Raw genomic sequence first — 21,159 nt, forward strand, 5'->3', positions numbered from 1 at the left:
CAGCCACATTGTTTTCTGAAAATGCTGACACAGGTGAGCTGGCTGTGTTTTATAAGCTCCAGAGATCCTCCCACTCAGGCAGCAGGTGAGCAGGCAAGGGAGAGCCAGAAGAGGAGGGGGAATTTTATACAATTTCCTATATCCACTTGCATTGCAGTGTTTGGTACATTCCCTTTTCTGTAAAAAATGAATGTAAATTTGTTTCAGAAATGGTAAAAGTGCACCGTCGTTTGTAGAATTGTCTCACTGCTTATAAAAGTGTTTTTTTGTTTTTGTACACTTGTTTTATTAAATGTAAATTTGTTTTGGCCTTGCTAGAAGTGTTTTGCTAATGTAGTTTTTTTTTTTATAAAATGTGAAAATGTTTTCCAAAATGTAAATTTGTCTCCAACTTTGTAAAAAGGGCCACAGTAAAAAAAAGAAGAAACTTGAGCAATACATTTGCACCAAAATACCTGATGTATCAAATATGATACAAATTAAAACTCCAACATGTACATTACATTTAATGTATTTCTTTTTTTTTTTTTGTCAGAAGGTCCAATAAACACTCAAAGGTCCTTCATCCCACCTGCAATCAGACTGTTTAACCACCAGCACTGCTGTGTCCCGTTAATCATCTGTTCTCATCTTGCATTCCACTACATGGAAGTTACTATGTGACTTGGCACATTCACAAATAACTACTGTATCCATCTGAATCGCACTGTTCTTCATACTGTGTATGTTTGTTTTTAAATAACCTGGTGCATTTTTTATGGTGCAATAACTTACCTTATCTATTTATCAGATAGAAGTGTACATAGTGTGTATACATCTGTAATAGTTGCCACATTTTATTTCATTTTATTTTATTTTATTTTATTCTATTTTATTTGATTCTATTATATTTTACCTTTGTCATTGCTATTATTATTGTTATTATATTTTTTAACTATGTTAGTACATTGTTGTATTCCCCTGTCCCGTGTTGTAAGCTGCTGTAACAAAAGAATTTCCCCCAATGGGGGACCAATAAAGTAGTTTGATAGTTCAGGCTTTATTGTGTTACATTCTCAGAAATAGGGCCTTAATGAATTCGGAAACTTCCTATTTACATGTTTCAACTTCCTTTTCTCACGCCATGTTTGTTTCTCACTGTTTCTGAAAACAACCATAAACACACTCTGAGGAAGAGAGAGGTTGTGCGAGCAAGTTTCTAATAACCTGGATTTAAAAACATCAGACCGAAATGTCGTTTTGAGGCGCTGATTTTTCTGCTAATGAAGATGACCGCTGGCCCAGTCACAATGTTTACCTGGCTCATTAAACGTGTCGGGTAATTGATCAGCTGTGCTAAAGGCCTCAGATCCTCGGTGCTCGCCTGAAAGACAGACGGGAATCCTCGTGGTGTGAAGGAGGGAGCATCAAGCTCCAGGCTAAACCAATAATTCACATTCATCTAAACCTCTCCTGAAGATGTCACATACTGGACCCCCTCCTCGATGGCGGAATTGTCCGAGAAGAGGTCAACCTGTGGCAGGTGAAATAGATATACCTGTTACAGAATGTTTTGTTTACTTAGCTCTAGTGCTACTGGCTGCATAATGTTCACATCCCTGATTATAACACGCAGGAATGACGTGACTGAGACTTCTTCTTAAAAGTGTGTTAAGCTCTATTTAATACCTCAAACTTCAGGAAATAAAAAGGTATCACCAAGCTCTTTTTGTTATTATAACCAATCCAAAATACTGCATGACTTTCCCCTCAACTTCGTGACGTTAGCCACCATTGTGGTCAAAAATTCAATGATTTCATCCAAAAAAAAGCCAAAGTTTGTGGAAAACGAGACGCCGAATTTACTGGACAGTACTAATAAACTGTAAAACACTATATTCTCTTTAATTAGAATGCAAATGTATGAGTTTGTCTTATTTTTAAATGGAGTTTGGTGTGACGTTGTATGGGAGCTATAGCTAACTTTGTGACGTTAGCGACCATTGAGGTCAAAAGTTCAATGATTTAATCTAAACCAAGCGATAGTTTGTAGAAAACGAGACGCCGAATTCCCAAGAAAGTACTAATGAACCATAAAAGACCACACTTATTTGAAACTGAACTCAAATTCATCAGTTTTTGCAGGGTACATGTAGTTCGTCCTGGTTTTAAATGGAGTTTGGTGTGACGTTGTATGGGCGCTAGCTGTTTAGCTAACACGGCACTTGTTGCTAGCCTAGCAGGCAATGAAAGCTTAATTCCTCTCAGACATGCGTCGTATTTGCATTTTAACTACTCCAATTTAATTCTGAACAAAAGCTAAATATGCAGTTTTCGTTATTTTCATTATTTCCCATTATAAAGGTTCATTTGGAAGCACTAATGAGATAGCTAGCACTGCTGTCGGAGCGTCACGTGTCAAAACAAACAGGTCTGTAGCATGATGTTAGAGGCTGTGTGGTGGAACATTTTATTAAAGACATTTAAACCTAACATACTGAAAGTGATTAGCAGTCACTTATACATAGTTTGTTCAGTGTTTGTGGATGTGGTCTTATTTAGAGCTGCCAAAAAAACTGTATTTTTTGTTGTTTCAAGTGGTTTCAACGTGAGATTTGTCAAGATATAGATTATATTATTAGCCTTCAGTCAAAATTAAGGTTTGTCAGAAGACTTTAGCTCCGGGGGGTCAAACTCATTTCAGTTCAGGGGCCACATACAGCCCAAGTTGATGTGAAGTGGGCCGGACCAGTAAAATCATCACATTATAACCTATAAATAATGAAAACTCTACATTTTTCCTTTTGTTTAGTGCTAAAAAGTGCAAGGACATTCTGAAAATGTTCACATTACATGAACTATCTGTCTACAAAAACCATGTTGTATTTTTTGCCATGATGAGTCTCATAGTCTAATTTTACTCTTTAAACCCTGAAACCTGCTGCGAACACACCAAACACACAGGTTACCCATTCACCTGACACACTGTAATGTTAACAGCAAAAGAACGGATCGACTATAATAATGAACAAGGTAAAGTTGATTATTTTGGACCCCTCAGCTCCAGCATGATCAGTTTGCTTGCTGGACAGTGTTGTATGCAGGGTTGTAGTGCTAGTGTTAGTAGTATATATGTAGTCTCATCTTATAGTGCTCTAAAAAGTCTTTATGAATCTTAACCGGATTATGCAAAAAGCAAGTAATCTATTTTCTCACTTTGAGGAAAAATTCCTGGAAAAAAAACACAGTTCAGGTGCACTCCATCAGCACTATGATTTTATGTGACACCCAGAGGACAAATCTGAAATAGTAGTTACTTTTATTGAAAAATTGCAGTTAATGTCTTCTCTGTAATTTTTTCACTTTGCAAAGTCGTTCCATGAGCCGTATTGGAACCTCTGGCGGGCCGGTTTTGGCCCGCGGGCTGCATGTTTGACACTCCTGCTTTAGCTAATAATGAAACAGACTAGGTTGTATATATATACCTGCTTTATGACACACTGAGGCAAATGAGACCTTATGAGTGAAGTTGGACAGTTTATGTGCAGTTAATGTGAAGTAGTAGTAGTTCAAGTGTATTTTTCCAGTGTATTATGCACTTACAGGACACTTGAAATCAAAACAGGTAAAAGCAGGATGAGATTTTTTTTTGTCTGTCTGAAAATTCTACTTAAAATGTTCAGTGCAAAATCAGCAAAGAGATAAAGGGAACCCCCTCCCTTGGGGTCTCAAATTTCATCACAAACCAAAAATTCCTCACTGGAACTTTACTATAATAGTGATTTGATATGAGGTGTGGTCATTGAGGAATCATGATAGAATCTTATGGTGTTGGCAACATTTAGTCACTGAAACTCTAAATCATATAATCACACAAAGAAAAATCAAGTTTTGGGGAGGCCAGCTGTTGTATGTAATTGTCTTGCTTTAATCCCTACTTTGTCTACACCACTTGTTCATTCCTTACATTTTCCCTTCTAGGTAAATTCCTCCCTATGAAAACAATGTTGGGTCCCAGATATGATGACCAAGTTGCAGAGGAGAACAGGTTTCACCCGAGTATGCTGTCCAACTTTTCAAAAAACCTAAAAGTAAGTAACTGGAAAGAACACATTAAAACCACACCACCACATCATCATGTGTCGTCATGTCATTACATCGTCTCTCCTCCTCCTTCTCCAGGTGAAAATGGGTTTGCTTGTCGATTTGACGAACACAACTCGCTTTTACGACCGCAACGACATTGAAAAAGAGGGCATGAAATACGTGAAGCTTCAATGTAAAGGGTATGAGATCATTTACTCTCATGTGTTAAACTAAATGTAAGTCCTGTTTTATTTGATGATGTATTTACATGTTTGTCGTTGTTTTTTTTCAGCCATGGAGAAAGCCCTTCAAAAGAAACAACGAGTATGTTCATCAGGCTCTGTGAAAACTTCATCGAGAAGAATCCCACAGAATTAATAGGTAAGAGGGAACCATGGCTGTACATTACATCTTTCAGACCACAAGTTTTTCCTTCACTGATGTTCCACCTCTTTCTGTTTACAATTGCACATGAAGGTACTACCAGTCATAGCTTTGGTAATCAGTAAAGCGGGTCAGTGAGGTAGGAGGGGACCAGGTTTTGAAGGGCTTTCTAAGTTTCTTCAGAAGTCTTTTAATACTTGCCTTACTTGTTGCTTCATTATGATGACCGGTACATTATTCCACATTGTGATGGCTGTAAACATTACAGATCTGCACACAGTATTAGTCCTGGGTCTTTGCTTAACAACATACCCCTGAGCATCCTGCCGGGTACTGTGACCATGTTGGTCTCTCACATACTTTATTTGTGAGTACAGACAATTTGGTTGTTTACTATAACAGATATTCCTAATGAAAGTCACAAGGTTGCATGGAAACCTCTTGTCCACTCTGAGCCATGATAGACTGATATGCATACTATCTGTACTCAGCCTTACAACTGATGGACAGGCCATAGAGAGTGTTATTTTGAGCTATTTAGTGTTTAGACAGATCTCTTTTGTCTTCACCTGACCAGACAGGGCAGCAGTAATCAAGGTGAGATAAAACTGGTGCCTGTGTCACCAGCACTAAATTGGCAGGGGTAAGTAAAGTGGAACATCTTCCACTACTTCTTCTATTACGACCACCTGCCTAATATTCTGTAGTCCGACCTCTCATCAGGTGAGGGCAAGAACAGCCCTGAGCTGAAGAGTCGCTTCACTAGACCTCTGAATGTGCGCTGTGGTATCTGGATGGATCGAACTTGTTTGTCCAGCACATTCCCCAGATGCTGGATTGAATCGAGATCTGGGGAATTTGGAGACCAAGTCAACATGTTGTGTTTCCCGAGACAACCTCCTTCCATTGCTCTATGGTCCAGTTCAGACGCTTACTTGTATCGTTGGTACTCTCAGTGATCAACAGGGGTCAGCATGGACACTATTCACTTTTCCAGCAGTGTTAGCTCCAGTAGCTCTTCCATTGGATCAGACCTCACAGGCCAACCTTCATTCCTCAAGTGCATCAGTAGAGCTTGGTCTCCAATGACCTTGTCGCCAGTTCACTGGTTTTCCTTCCTTGGACCAGGTGTGGTGGATACTAACCTCTGTAGATCAGGAACACCCCACAAGAGCTGCTGTTTTGGAGATGTTCTGACCCAGTCGACCAGCCATCATAATTTGTTCCATGTCAAAGTCGCTTACATCCTTACACTTCTCAATCTTCCTGCTTCAAACACATCAACTGTGAGGACAACATGTTCAATCACTGCCAAACAAATCTCGCCTACTGATCGGAGCCATTGAAAAAGATAATCAGTGATATTCACTATAAGACTTTCTGTGCAGGTAAATCTAACAGCATCGTAGTGTTAAAGACACTATTATTTGCATCTTCATACAATACTTCTATACTGACATATAATCTATGACACATTTGTTCTGAGTGTGAGAGCTTGTTTTGAGCTGGAAAAATGTTAAAAGCTAGTTATTGGACCTTTTGTATCAAGTGAAAATTAACCTACATGGTCATGTTCTGCTCGTCCAGAGGCTACAGGGCCAGAGTGGCATTACCTTATGTGTCCAGTAGAGAGCAGTCTTTCTATAATTCACCTGGTACAAATGGAAGCAGGGCTAAGTATGTTTGATTTCAAGTGTCCACACTTTGTAGTCAAACAGTTACACTCCTGAACATCATCCTGCTCCTCGATGCAACCAGCCCTCTGCAGGTCACCACAGAGTAGCTCTCTTAAGTAACAGGGGGTCACACGGAGTCCTCAGAGTTTGGGCACATAGGCTAGTTGAAGATTTGTAGTGAATCTGCATATTTCAGAGTCATGTACGCCTTTTTGTTTTTGTTTTTATGAGTGTGGGAGTTTGAAAGAAACACTCCCTCCTACAGAACACTGTGTAGGTGATATTAGGTGAAAGGACATCAGTAGAAAGAAGCTCTTAACTCCAGAAAAATAAACTTGATCTAAAAGAAAAAGGGGAAGTCTGTGTGAAGGCAAATTTGTGCACTTCTGTTTCAACCGTTTTATATTTTTAACTTTATGTAAATACTTAAGTTTCGGGCCTTACTTGTAATTAAGTGACTAATATAGAGAATCTGTCCACTGGGAAAAAAATAACCCTTTTTTGTGCTGTGATATGACTGTGCAGAGATACTCAGCTGGCTGTTTCCCCAAATAGCTTCATTGTATAAAGATAATGTATAGTGAGCAGGTTGTCATAGTGGATTGTAACTCTGGCAGGTTGAGCAGAATCCTGACACAGGGGGTCTTGTCTCAGCCCAAAGGGGTTGGTTGGTAGCCCACTCACCATACATCATCCTGCTTATTAAACAGCTACATCAGAAACTAGTAATTTGATGCCAAATATTGATTTGGAAATGATTTTATTTGTAGTAAGTTTCACTTTAACTAAGGTGACAGCAGGGTTCTTCTGATCCTGTGGAGGTCTGATCTCACCTCTTAGCTTCTGCCTTGCTTCTTAATCAAATCACCTCCAACATCAGAGCAGAATGTGCGAATGTCATCTCAGTAATGTCTTGTCTTTAGCCAACTGGTGATTAGGCTTTGTTGTCTCTGCGGGGCACATGTCCAAATTAGACACTTGCTTTAGTTCATCTCCATTAGTGCTGCTGTTATTGTTGCCTGGCAAACTTTCTTTGCTGCAGGAGGTATGGGAACGATCTGCTTCTCTTTTGTGTCGTTCAAACCCTGCTGTGCACCTGGATGGGGATACTCGTCTGTAAGAATGTCTCTTAAAATGTAAAATAAGGGATCTTCTTTATCTCCATCATATGTGTCATCTATCTCTGGATCTCTTGTGTGTGTGAGACAGCTGGTCTTACCCCCTAAGAAAAGCAGGATCTGCCTTTGAGTCTTTTGAGATTGTGACTTAATGCCCCCGCTGAAAACATTGGCTCAGCCTCCGTGCATCTCAAAGAGGAGTGATGTTATCTCCGTCAGAGGGAACACACGGGATTAGATCTTGTTAAACTCACGAGGCTGTCATGTTACGCTGCGTTACATTGATGGTTTGAAGGCACAGAACATGGATACATAAGTAAAGATAAACTGCTGATACGACTTACAGTATCTTTTCCTGGAAGACCTCCATGAGTGTAAAATAACTGCAGAAGAATTAATATAAATGCAAATTTTAAAGTGGATTAACAGTTGTGTGCTTCTTTTCTGTCACCCTGAAGGTGTTCACTGCACACATGGCTTCAACCGGACAGGCTTTCTGATATGTGCGTACCTGGTGGAGAAGATGGACTGGAGGTAAGGGTTGGTGGAGGATCCACATTCACAATCTAGATGACTGTCTTTCATTGCTATACTAAGCATTGACTCTGCAGTAAAGTGATACATGATAAATTCACACTAAGTAAACTTAGATTGATCAACAGGGAGAACTATCTAATCAAATATTTAACATGTAACTTTGAAAATATTTTGATTCAAGCATTAATTGACACTATTTTTTAAATAGTTTTGGTTTGTCTGAGAAATTATAAACTATTGTTCTCAGCATCTAAAGCAGACAAATGTAAGATCTGTCAAAGATAGAAGCTAAAAATAATGTATAAGAAGAAGTTAGAATATTAAATTAAGGTCTTTAAAAGCAGCTGAATGTCTGTGCTCTCTGTCTCTTATCAGCGTGGAGGCAGCTGTAGCTGTTTTCAGCCAGGCTCGGGCCCCTGGGATCTATAAGGGAGACTACCTCAAAGAGCTTTTCCGTCGCTATGGTGACGAGGATGACGCACCCCCTGCTGCCCCCGCGCTCCCGGAGTGGTGCTTCGAAGATGAGGACGGCGGGGAAGTGGACGATGACGGTAACGCCCTCGGGCAGGAATCAGGCCCTAGCTCCTCGGGGTCAGGGCCCGGCAAACGAAAGAGAGAGAAAATAAAACTGGTGAGAGTTCCTGGATGCTGCAGAAAATGGACTGATGAGTTTCAGAAAATGTGTCTGAGCTGTCTCTCTGCAGGACGTGGAGCTCTGAGGAGGAGGACGTGGCTTCTCCTCTCATGACCCAGTTCATTTGATGCTCACACTCAGACAACATGACACGTTCAGTCTGCACACTCTTCCTCTTAGAGGTATCATTTAGATCTGATGAAAGCCGCCTCTCTGTCTTTATGTGAAGCTCTGATCAGCTCAATCTAGTGAAATCAGACGCAGCGCATCATCTCAAGTTGCACATAATGAGGCTGCTGTTTACACTGAGCGGATGCTCTCACACAGAGTCTTCTTTGAGTGGGTAAAACGAAAAGCAAAGTTTAAATGGTAACATCAACAGTGGAGCTGTAAGTGAAGAGCCAATGACAGAGCAAAACAGCAGAAATTAAATCAAAACATTGTGTTTTTTCTTCTATCCAAAGACAAACTCTGAATATTTATGAGTCCGTGCTACTGCAGGGAGACAACAAGGCCTGAGAATAATCTTTTTATTATTGATGAAGTTATTATTTTCTTGATTTCTGGGTTACCTTTTTAGCTTAGAAAAGTCCAGGAAGTTATAAAAACCAAGTTCAAGCTTCCTTTCTCCTTCTTTTTTCTCTCCCAGGGTGCAGTGTTCCTTGAAGGCATCACAGTGAAAGGCGTCACACAGATCACCACACAACCCAAACTGGGAGAAACCCAAAGACTGTGTCAGGAGATGGCCGAGTGGGACAAGTGAGAACCTTCCTTTCACTCTCCTCGTCCCCCTCTGGGAACCTGTGTGTGTTTACACAAAATGTGGGCACACTGCAGCGTGTTAGGAGTGACTCATTTGTTGTAAAATCTCCCTTTTTCCCCTTTATTTTGGGACCCTGACACTTTGAGACAGGCAGCAGATTCAGGAAGAGATATTTCTGCTCTGGAGGAGTTTGCAGCTGCTGCGTCTTGTCACAGCAGAAGGAACTGTCCCTGCTGCTATTTTTCACTTCCTGCTTCTCTGCAAAGATGCTGTTTTACAACAAGTGTAGGAATTTTAAACAGTCATTTTCACCATTCAAAATTAAACCCATTAAAGATATCATTATTATGAACACACAGAGTACAAAAGGTATGAAGTAAGCAGGTGATACATGTCTGTACAGGTTGTATCAAATTGTTTGGAAAAATCAAACATACAGAAAACAAACAACACACTAGCCTGCCTAGAGTTAGTACTAACATAAGTTGTTGAAACATTAGACTCTTTTTGTTATTTTTGTGTCTGTTATAAAGCTTGTTGATTTAATCAGCACAGACGTCCATAAGAAAGCTTCAGCTTCTGTTTCCACGAACACACTGCTACTCCCACAGGAGAGATTCTGCAATTAAAACCGAGACCTGTTATTAGCACCTCTCTGTCATCACAGATGTGGTCTCATATGAGCTGAACAGTCGGGTTCAGGCAGCTGTTCATATTCAATATTCATATTTTTTACTGATATTGGAACCTCTCACTCTGGTACCTCAACTTTACTCTTAAAAAAACCCCAAAGAAAACAAACAACAACTCGCAAGCCTGCCTATAGTTAGTATTGACATACAGTTGTGTTCAAAATTATTCAACCCCCACAGTAGATAAGTGTTTTTGCAAGTTTGACATTTATTTTTCATCTTGTTTATAATCACATTAAATAATGACATGTCAAATAGACAAATACAACTGAAATTACAACAAAAATGTTTGTAATATACCAATTAATGGCCTTTCTGTGATTACTTCGTTGACAAAATTATTCAACCCCTTAGGTATGTATAACTTTAGTACTTAGTACAACATCCTTTTGCAACAATAACATCCTTTAGACGTGAAGCATAGCTTGACACAAGTTTCTTGCAGCGATCCACAGGTATCTTTGCCCATTCCTCATGGGCAAAGGCCTCTAGTTCATTAACATTTTTTCCCAAGCCTCAGCTTTGTCACTGACTGCATGACATTTGCATTCAAGATCTCCTGGTAGTGAACTGGATTCATAATACCTTGCACACGCTGAAGATTCCCTGTACCTGAAGAAGCAAAACAACCCCAGAGCATGACTGACCCCCCACCGTGCTTCACAGTAGGCAGGGTGTTCTTTTCTTTATAGGCATCATTCTTTCTCCTCCACATGTACCGTTGATCCATTGGCCCAAAAAGTTCCAGTTTGGTCTCATCACTCCAGAGAACTGGAGTCGACTCTTCTTGTGCTTTGGAGTCAGCAGGGGGGTGCGCCTGGGAGTTCTTGCATGGAAGCCATCATTTCGCAGTGTGCGTCTTATTGTCTGGGATGAAACCTGAATACCTCCCTCTGACATGTCCTGTCGTAGTTCCTCAGCTGTCACCCGGGGATTTTTCTCCACCTTTCGCCTCAGGTATCGCACAGCAGTTGCAGACAATAACCTCTTTGTACCACGCCCAGGTAGCGTTTCCACTGTGCCTTTAGCTTTAAACTTGCGGACTATGCTCCCAATTGTGTCTCTTGAAATGTTTAGCCTCTTTGCTATCTTTTTATATCCATATCCTTGCTTATGAAGTGAAATGACCTCCTCTCTGAACTTTTTTGACCATTCCTTGGACTTCACCATGTTGTAAAGATGTCCTTAACTGCCAAGAAGAGCCATGTGTCACAGTCCTTTTAAATCTGCTTAATTGCTGCTCATTAGGGTTCCGTTCACATCTACAGGTGTTTTCATCAGCTGTTTGACAACACCTGATGGAAACCTCTGTTCTTAAGAGTGGTGGACTAGGGGGGTTGAATAATTTTGTCAATGAGGTAATCACAGAAAGGCCATTAATTGGAATATTACAAACATTTTTGTTGTAATTTCAGTTGTATTTGTCTATTTGACATGTCATTGTTTAATGTGATTATAAACAAGATGAAAAATAAATGTCAAACTTGCAAAAACACTTATCTACTGTGGGGGTTGAATAATTTTGAACACAACTGTAAGAAATTCAAACTTATGTCAAGTTTGGAACCCTTAGCTCAGGTACTTCAAATATGTCAATCAAGTGAACTGAGGATAAAACATAATGTGCCTTTCATTTGTAGCAGAAATGTAATTCTGGCTGAAATGACCTTGATTTTAGAATCTTCCGATTTTTGAAAGGTATTGTAGATGCTTAATGAAACACTATCTAAGCTGATGTACATGTTTCAGTGAGTGAAAGCATTATATTGATCAAATCCAGAGCGCAGTGATTAACTGAATGAATAACAGTTGTATAAAAGATGCGTGTGTTCTTTGCTTTTGCAGGTCTGGTTTTCCTGGTGCTCAGCCCGTATCCATGGACAGACAAAACCTTCAATTCCTGGAAAAGAATCCTTACAAAGTCAGCTGGAAGGCAGACGGCACACGGTGGGTCTATAACTTATGGGTCTTCTCAACTCAACTCAACTCAACTTTATTTATAAATCACTTTAAATGACCACAGCTGGAACAGAGTGCTGTACATAAATAGACAAACAACGCAGGCATAAAACCATTAAAACACAGGATAATAAAACAATAAAAACAATAGAAACAATAAATAAAAACAAACCATAAAACACTAAAACAGGAGCAGAGTCTCATGCAGGGTTGAAAGCCAAGAAAATAAATGTTAAAATAAACGACTCTTTAGCCTCGTGTGACTCTTTAAAGAGTCAGTGTGAATGCAGAGAGTTTGAGCCCATGTACAAACATTCAAAGAGACACAGACTCATTTCTTTCAAGACAATGCTTTTAGTTTTATTTTGGTTTTCAGGCGCATAAACCCCTGTAACACATCGGGTAAATTGGTAACTTAGAGATCCACTCTGTAGCTTTAATGCGGTTGCCTGTATTGCAGGACAGGATCTAGTATTAAAAATATCCTCTGTTTCATTTGGCCTATCGTTGCTGACGGACACGTACCATTTTGCCACAGTGTCAACAGGCAGAGGTGAATTGTGCTGGACTCCTTTCTTGTCCTTGGCGTTGCCTTTATTAATTGTTAATGTTATATGGTTTCAACCAATAAGAGTCAAGTATTTAACACAGTTGGATAATTACTTAGCATTTTACTAATAAATGGCCACTATTCTAACAGATTAGCTCTCTATCTTTTAATGACAACTTCTTGATTGTTGGTTATCTTCCCTCTGCAGGTACATGATGTTAATCAACGGTAAAAATGAAGTCTTCATGATCGACAGAGACAACACAGTCTTCCACATAGCAAACCTTGAGTTTCCTTTCCGGAAGGATCCACGAGTCCACTTAGCAAATACGCTACTGGATGGGGTGAGTCATTGTCCCTCCTTCTACTTGTCATTATTTTGGATTGTTATGTAATATGCCATACCAGGTTTTCTTGTTGTTTCCTGTAATACCCAGAAGGCGACCTGTTTCTCCATTGGCTGTAATTGCTTGTCTCTTTCAACTGTGCTTGTTTACATCCTGGTAGTAAAGCAGCAGAGAGAAAATCCAATTTGAGGTTTTAATCGGAGGGAAATAAATGTTACAGTAATCATTTGTGCTCGGCAAATACATTTAAACATTTACAGTGACCACAACTGAAGTGATGTGCAGCTCCAGGAGTCACTGGAATGCCATCAAGGCCCATGATTTCATTACTCTTGCAGGTTTCTGTCATTCCACTCTGACATTAACATGTTTCACATTTGGTCTTAATTGATGCATAATTATCTCCAAACACTTGTCTTTAGGTATTAACTGATTCTTTAAGTGGCTCTCTACCTGTTTTACAGCAGAAGAGCACAGTTAGCCACTTAAATATTTCATGAGGAGAAAGGGAACATATATAGTTTCCTGCGTCACTCTTCCATTCCTCCTCCATGAAGCCTCAGTGATAGGACCCTACATTTGTTACATTAGTTTGGCGGCGGTGACGTTTGCTTGCTCATCACTCCTTTCACTGCGTCCCTCAGTTGTGTAAGAGTTCTTTGATAACTAATCATGTGTCTTTTGGGTATTCTGCTCCACCTCTGCACCTTACTCCCAATTTGAAGGTCTTGCATAATAGATGTGCAGCGCTATTTCTGCTTCCTGTCCTTTTTTTTCCCCCAGACACCAGCACACATGCACAGCTCACCCACCTCCCCAGTTCCGTCCTTCCCTTCCTCTCTTTGCTGCAGTCATACATCGGCTCCCTGATCTCACATCCCTTAGGGAATACTCCCCCTCTGCGGTTAGCTTCAATGCAGCTCAAGTATTCACAGAGAGAACATTTTATACATGCTATGGCGTCAAGAGCGCCCAGTATATATGTATACTCTGTTCATCTTCTCCTCTCAGTCCTCTATATTTATCTCTGTGAACGTATTCTCTCTGCACTTTGTGTCTAACCCTGACTTTGGTCTTTATCTCTGCAGGAGATGATCATCGACAAAGTGAACGGTCAACCCGTCCCTCGCTATTTGATATATGACATCATCAAATTCAACGTGAGTAGCCCAGCTGTTTAAGAATGTGTTGTCTTTCGTCTGACCTATCACTCCTGACAATCTGCCAGACCCAGACAGAGCAAACATGCATCACGTCTGAAGCATTTCATTAAGACTGAAGCAGCTCCTTCAGCCCTTTAGTTTTCACACAATATGAATCAGAGCGAGGAGTGTGTGCTGCATGTCAGGAAGAAGCTATTGATGTAGCCCAGTAGTTCCACTCATAGAGGTTATTATTGTTTGATTGATTATTTAACTATTGTTACTAATAATTTTTCTCAGTCTCCAAAGCCAAATGTTCTTAAAATGTACACGTATGTCGAAATGTGTTGAGTCTCACATTAAGAGTTGACCGTTGTGTTTTCTGTGTTTCAGAGACAACCTGTTGGGCAGTGTGATTTCAATATCCGACTTTTATGCATAGAAAAAGAGATCATTTCCCCTCGCATTGAGAAGATGAAGACCGGGCAGATCAACAAAACCAAGGAGCCCTTCAGCGTCCGACATAAACCCTTCTTTGACATTCATGAAACACACAAGGTGAAGTCAACAACATGATTAATATCAGTTTTCAACCCACTTGTTACAGATTGTGACCTTTTCAACCTTTCCTTTTTTATATTTCAGCTACTCGGAGGCAGCTTCACATCCCAGGTCAGCCATGAAATTGATGGGCTTGTCTTCCAGCCGTGTGGGGTAAGTCTCCATCTCTGTGTTACAATCTGTCATCTTTCCAAGCTGTAGGCTGACCGTCAGTGACATCTCCTTTATCAAACATGCTGTGATAGTAATGCTATTCCAGCTCTCCCCTCCTGTGATGGACTCAAGAACCCAGATACCACTGAGGGTTACATGAAATATATGGCACATCACGTTAAAGGAAAGGACAGGTGTGGAGCCAAGCTGCAGATTCGGATGATTTTAAGTTATTTTTGAAAGTTCTGGTGTAGTGGGTGGAGCCAGAAACTCCTTATTTGGTCATGTGCAGTGACAGCGCAGGTTCTCCAGAGGAATGTTGTCTTGTTCTCTGCACATTTCATCCGAGTAGACTTCTCTTACCGGGCAACCTGACAGTGACTGAATCTGATCATCTGTTCCCCGCCTCCACCCGTCATGCCTTTTACGTTTCTCATGTTCCACTGCACTTGTTTCATGTCCTCCTAAATGTCAGCCACACATAAATAATCAGTCCGTTAAGCTCTTGCATCTGATTCTATAATTTGCCCCCTTGTGTTTGGAATTCATGATGCTGCTCACATCCCCAGAGAAAGTTTTCACTGCAGAACAATCCATTTGGACGTCTTGCTGCTCTACATAGTTAGATGCCAACAGTGTATCATAATAGAGCCTAATTTATATGAGGGTTTAACTGTGACTGCTGCTTAATGACTGCTCAGCTCACAAATTATTCAGCCATTAGCTCTGCCAAGTTATGGGTTGACAAAAATGAGCCAAAGTGTCACCCTTGTTCCATCTTTATTATGCATTTATCCACACAAATCCTCCACATTAATTCAGCTTCATGTTTTGGGGGGGTTGTGTGTGTCCCTACAGAGATACAAGGCTGGGAGGTGTGATGACATCCTGAAGTGGAAGCCCCCCAATCTGAACTCTGTGGACTTTCGCCTCAAGATCACCAAAGTTGGAGGAGAAGGGTAAGACCTTGTTGCTGGGGAGACACTCTGTGTGATGAATCTTAATAGCACCTATGGTTTTGTGGCACACCGGCTTACTGAGACGTCCACACACACACACACATGTTCAGTTCCTGTGTCGGTGTCAGAAGCATGTTCTGAATTAAACAAATCCATTGAATCCCTCTGACATCAATCTCTTCTGCACTGTGCCTCTTATTTTCCCCTGGGGGTTCAGATTCATCTTACAGTATCGCTGTTACAGCGTTCAAAAGTTCACCGTCATCACCTTCATGTGCTGTAGTATCCAATCCCAGAAATGTCTCATTTGCTGTATGCACAAAGAAAACACTGCTGCCCCTCCCATTTTCTCTCATTTCACACTTATTATATTAATTATTCAGAATCACTGACTTCCTCGTCCTCACCCAGGTAAACATTTGAACTCTGAAGGACAAATACTTATGCTACAGAAAGGTAATATATTCCTGCGGGTCATTACCGGTTGTGGAAATGTATGTGTTTCTAATATGAACACACAGGTAGTTCTTTAAAAGCTTCATTTAACGAGCAGTGTGCGTCCTTTGCTTTGTTTTTCTTTTCTTTGTTCAGACAAATAGTCTCAAGAGCCTCAGGATGGATTATTTTTACATTTCAGCAGACATTCCTGGAGTCTGAGAGACGAATCCCCTTGAATGTCATGATCTTTTAACTTTTAGTTTGTTTCAAGCCATCCTGTCGTGTCGAGGGTGGTAACTCTGATCTTTTTTTGTCTTCATAGGCTGCTTCCAGAGACGGTCGGCTTGCTGTACGTCTGCAACTATGACAGGCCCTTTTCAAAAATGAAGGTGAGAAAATAAATGTGTTGTTTGATTCTAATTCAATGTGTCAACAAGCTTTACCACATCTTTTATTGTCCCAGCTTCACTTCAGCATTGATTTAGATTGTAGTGTGGTTAAAAGTAGGCAGCTGAGTCTTCAGTAGGTGCAAAACTTAGCTCCCCTTTAACTAAACATGTAAACCACATTATGTTCCTGTATAGGAAACATTATATCAGTTTGGATCAGATGCAGTACATCATCAGCCCTCAACTCTACATTGACACAGGCTCAGTCCAATGCACTCTTTCATATCAAGTATCTCATCTCCTTTATAGCTTGGAATCACTGGAGGCACATGTGTGCTGCCCTAATGAGACAGATTTGGACAGATTAGACACCGAGTGCTGATGGAAAAATGGCTGCCAATTTGTCACCCTTCACTAGCAGGAAGAAATCCCACCCTGTAGCAGCACATGCTGCCGGCTATACTGCCCATCACAGCTTTCTGGCAGCCTCCTGTGTCCAGCTTTGAGATTCTGTCACTAGTTGAGATCATCTGCTGCAGTTTGATTTACAGCTCAACATATTGATTAATGGAGATCAAAGATACATTATGAGGCGATAGATCAGTATTTTTGAGATTATGACAATGACTAATCCAGCATGTTGATCAGTTATGACTCGTCTTCCTTCCTCGCACTCTTTTCTTGCTTCCCGTGTGAGCTTGACCCCCGCTGTGCGCCCAGATGCCCCACACTACAGGATTGTATGAGCCCTCACTTTGTGTTTCAGTGTTCTTCAGTGTTCCCTTCAAACCCACCACTACACTTGATTCTTTCAGCTCCACTTCTTTCTTAAAGGCAGCTCTAAGATTTGTATTTTTCCAAGTCTTGAGAATCCTCTCAGCGAAACTCAGTCCCCCGACAAATAAACAACAGATGCTCAAATGTCTTCTTTGACTCATGCTTAATCCTCAGTGTCTTGTGCCATTTTCATATACTTCAACTGTGTTTGAGTGTGCTCTGTGTGCAAGGTTGATTTTATTTTCCAAACAGAGTGATGTAATAAGTCAGTGATCCTGTGTAGCTCAGCAGGATGAGCAGGAACTGTTGCACTGCTTTGCTGAAAGCATCATGAATCCTACAATCTGCTTAAGTCCTAACAGCAACAGTGAAGATGGTGATTAGCAGCAAATCCTTGGCACGTTTGAAAAAAATCATGACAGTCGTTCATGTATGTTACTGTTATGCAGAAGCATAACAGTAGAAAAGGCAAAACTGATTCAAGGATTGATCATTTTCCCAAGCAATGATGGCAGCAGGAGAAAATAAGATTACTTTTGTTTCATTATCCGTGCATTGGAATTGTACAAAACCATCTGTGTCATCTTTTTTCTGCACAGGCAACTAAAGAGCTGAAACAGTACGACAACAAGATCATTGAGTGCACCTTCGCCGACAACACCTGGGTGTTTATGAGACAGAGGGTGGACAAGAGCTTCCCCAACTCATTCATCACAGCGATGGGTGAGACTCCATCCTTCTTGTGTCTTTAGTTAGGCTGTTAAGTCTACACTAAACCATACGTTCAAACTAGTGGGTTTATAACTTAAGTTGTCACTGTTCGGTTGACCACTGTGACTTAAGACCCATCTTAACATCGAGTGGTGGAATCATCAACCACAACATGAGGTACATTAATAGAACGGTACTCTAACATTGTGTAGCTGTACGGTAATTATCTCAGCTCTTGGGAAACGAAAGTGTGAGTTAAGATCAGAGTCATCGTTTGTTTTTGATGAATGTAACCTAACACAGAACACAGCTGCTTAAACTCTCTGCTGCTCCACATCCCTCAAACGATCCCATCTTTGAAAACAGTGCACCATAACAACCGGAGGACTTTACACCTACTCAGAGCTAGGTGTGAAATAGAAGACACAGCTTACGCTAATGTTGGAACTATCTCAGCGGGTGCAAGGCCAAAATTGTTAGCAGAGTGTAAACTCTGTCCTAAATTAGAAATTACATTTGAACTTTCGGAGAGCTGCCGCAATCCAATGCTGATCATTGGCTAAGCCCCACCGTCTTAGTTACAGTTTTCATGCATGTTATGTTCCATTCTACACGATGAAATATATGTTATGTGTTTACATGCTCATATGTTGCATCATACAACAAACATCGTATTCTTTATTCAGCAACCTGGAGAGGCAGACTTTATTAAACCCGAGGGGAAACGTAGAATGTAACAAACAAAGTTATCACTCATGTTAGACCTGGTTGCTTTAAATGTTTGAGGCAGGGATTAGCTATGTAATCATATTTTTACCTTGTACTTTTTTAGGACACATTATTTATTAGCTGTCTGTCATCATGTCTGTAGTAACTTCCTGTCTCTCCCCTCTGTGTGTGTTCCATGTTTCTCTCTCCAGCTGTGTGTAAAAGCATCCAAGAGCCCGTCACGAAGGAAATCCTCCTGGAGTACGTGGACCGCTGCGCCCAGGGAGTGCAAGAGCCAGCCCAGAAGCGGAAACGCCCGGCAGAGCCGCACTCTGGGCTAATTACCCCTCCCTCTTCAAAGAAACCCAACAGGTCAATCCCGTAGCCCACAGCTGGGCTTCCTGGACTGCTTTACAGTCATTCTTTACATCTACACTACCAGTCAAAAGTGTGGAAACACCTTCTTATTCAAGGGTTTGTATTTATTTTAAGTATTTTAGACACTGTAGATTAATACCAAAGACATCAAAACTATGAAACAACATATATGGATTTTTTTAATTAACAAAAAAGCGTTAAACAAACAGAATATGTTTTATATTTTAGATTCTGTAAAGTAGCCCCCTTTTTCTTCATGAAAGCTTTGTACACAGTTAATTTGTGGAATGACTTGCCTTCTTAATGTGTTTGAGACCATCAGTTGTGTTGTTCAGAGGTTGGGTTCACACACAATGGATACCGTTGTAATCCATATTATGGCAAAAACCTATTATTCTATAGTTTTGATGTCTTCAGTACTAATCTACAATGTTGAAATTAATTAAAATAAATTAAAACCATTGAATGAGAAGGTGTGTCCAAACTTTTGACTGGTAGTGTACATCACCAGCCACATCAACAACCCCCCAAACAGAAGATAAACATATCAAGGCTTTCTACCCTCTGCACATGTTCATCATCGGCCTGTACTCCTAAGGACTACAGAAAACCTTAAACTGACATCATTGACATTAATTGACCTTGTAGACTTGTTTGTAGCTTTCATTCTTGGTGTTCTTATTAAAACTAAAAACATGATGCTTAGTTCTTTTTTTTTTTTCCGATTTATCTCAGCTCATGTATCAGATCATCATTATGCCGACGACACACAAATCTATTTCTCTGCTAAAACCAAAAACCTGAATTAACTGTCTTCCCTCCATAACTTTCTTGCTGCTGTTCATGAGTGGATGTCACTGAGTTTCCTCCGTTTAAACCCCGACAACACGGAAATACTGTTAAAAGGACTGAAAACCTGACACCTTCACCACTGCTGTTCAACAGTCTATTGTCCCATTACAACTAAATATCAAACCCACTGCCAAAAATCTAGGAATCACTTTTGACCAACAAATGACTTAACTATTACATCAAATGGTAAATGGACTTGTACTTATATAGCACTTTTCTGGTCTTTCTGACCACTCAAAGCGCTTTTACACTGCTCATCACATTCACCCATTCATACCCATTTACTCACTGATGATAGAGGCTGCTATAGTAGGGACCATCAGTGTTCGCTAAACTCATTTGTACACATTCACACTGCTGAACAACAGAGGGAGCAATTTGGGGTCCAGTGTCTTGCTCAGGGACACTTCGTCCATGTGACTGCCGGAGCCGGGATCGAACCATCAACCTTCCGATTGATAGATGACCAACTCTACCCACTGAGCCACAGCTGCCCCATAATCACCAAATTTCTCTCATTTATTTATTGTAATTCCCTTTTATACCTGCTTAACGCATCGATTTCAAGATTCTGTTCCTCACCTTCAAGGCCATCCATAACCTCGCCCTTCCATACCTTTCTGAACTTCTGCACATCAACACATCCGGCCGTACTCTCAGGTCTTCTTCCTCTATTCACCTCACTAAACCATCAGCCCGCTTGACCAGCATGGGGTCTAAGAGCCTTCAGACGATCTGCCCCCTGCCTCTGGAACTCCCTCCCACCAGACACCTGTAACATCGACTCCCTTTGTATTTTCAAATCCTGCCTCAAACACATCTTTTTCAACTGGGAAATTCCCTCTGATTACACCTCTATCTTATCCTGTTTAATTTATTTATTATTTGCGCTGTAACATGGCTTGTTGATTTTATCAATCTCATTTGTTGTTCTTTTTAAACTCTGCTTTGTAAGGTGACCTTAAGTGCTTTGAAAGGTGCCTATAAATAAAATGTGTTATCTTCATTATTATTATTTTTATTATTATTGTTATTATTATTATTATTATTATTATTATTATTATGAAGCCAATCATCGTCACACCGCTTACAGTCCGTTCAAAATGCAGCCGCCAGAATGTTAACTGGAACCAGCTGTCAGTCCAATATATCCCATGTTCCTGCTAAATTCAGAATCAATTTCAAGATCCTGTTAGTTACACACAAGGCACCGCCTGGGCCTGCCCCCCTCTGAACTCCATGTTCCATATTCAACTCTTCAACAACTCAAATCATCTTCTCTACGCCTTCTTTCCATCTCCTGCTCCTACAGCAAAATAAGAGGCGATTGTGCATTAGCTGTCTACGCCTCAGGTCTGCTGAATCT

At 40.6% G+C, this 21,159-nt stretch overlaps 1 protein-coding gene across 1 annotated transcript; it reads left to right on the plus strand.

Moving 5' to 3' along the window:
* Positions 1-1,123: 1,123 nt before the first annotated feature.
* On the plus strand, positions 1,124-19,640 carry LOC117823831 (mRNA-capping enzyme-like). The gene is made up of 16 exons (XM_034699075.1): positions 1,124-1,522; positions 3,961-4,070; positions 4,162-4,265; positions 4,358-4,446; positions 7,702-7,777; positions 8,156-8,411; positions 9,064-9,173; positions 11,715-11,816; positions 12,587-12,722; positions 13,814-13,885; positions 14,261-14,425; positions 14,513-14,581; positions 15,440-15,540; positions 16,301-16,367; positions 17,744-17,867; positions 18,776-19,640. Exons 1-16 carry the CDS (start codon positions 1,459-1,461, stop codon positions 18,946-18,948), a joined length of 1,818 nt encoding a protein of 605 aa, XP_034554966.1. The 5' UTR covers positions 1,124-1,458; the 3' UTR covers positions 18,949-19,640.
* Positions 19,641-21,159: the final 1,519 nt, after the last annotated feature.

The sequence above is a fragment of the Notolabrus celidotus genome, chromosome 13 (genome assembly GCF_009762535.1).
Source record: "Notolabrus celidotus isolate fNotCel1 chromosome 13, fNotCel1.pri, whole genome shotgun sequence".
Taxonomy (NCBI): domain Eukaryota; kingdom Metazoa; phylum Chordata; class Actinopteri; order Labriformes; family Labridae; genus Notolabrus; species Notolabrus celidotus.

Excerpts from the sequence above, each read along its gene's own strand:
- LOC117823831 (XM_034699075.1), top strand. The coding sequence starts at position 1,459 with ATGTCACATACTGGACCCCCTCCTCGATGGCGGAATTGTCCGAGAAGA. Across the intron at positions 4,447-7,701 it reads GAATCCCACAGAATTAATAG|GTGTTCACTGCACACATGGC; the intron begins GTAAGAGGGAAC and ends GTCACCCTGAAG. Across the intron at positions 14,426-14,512 it reads ACATTCATGAAACACACAAG|CTACTCGGAGGCAGCTTCAC; the intron begins GTGAAGTCAACA and ends TTTATATTTCAG.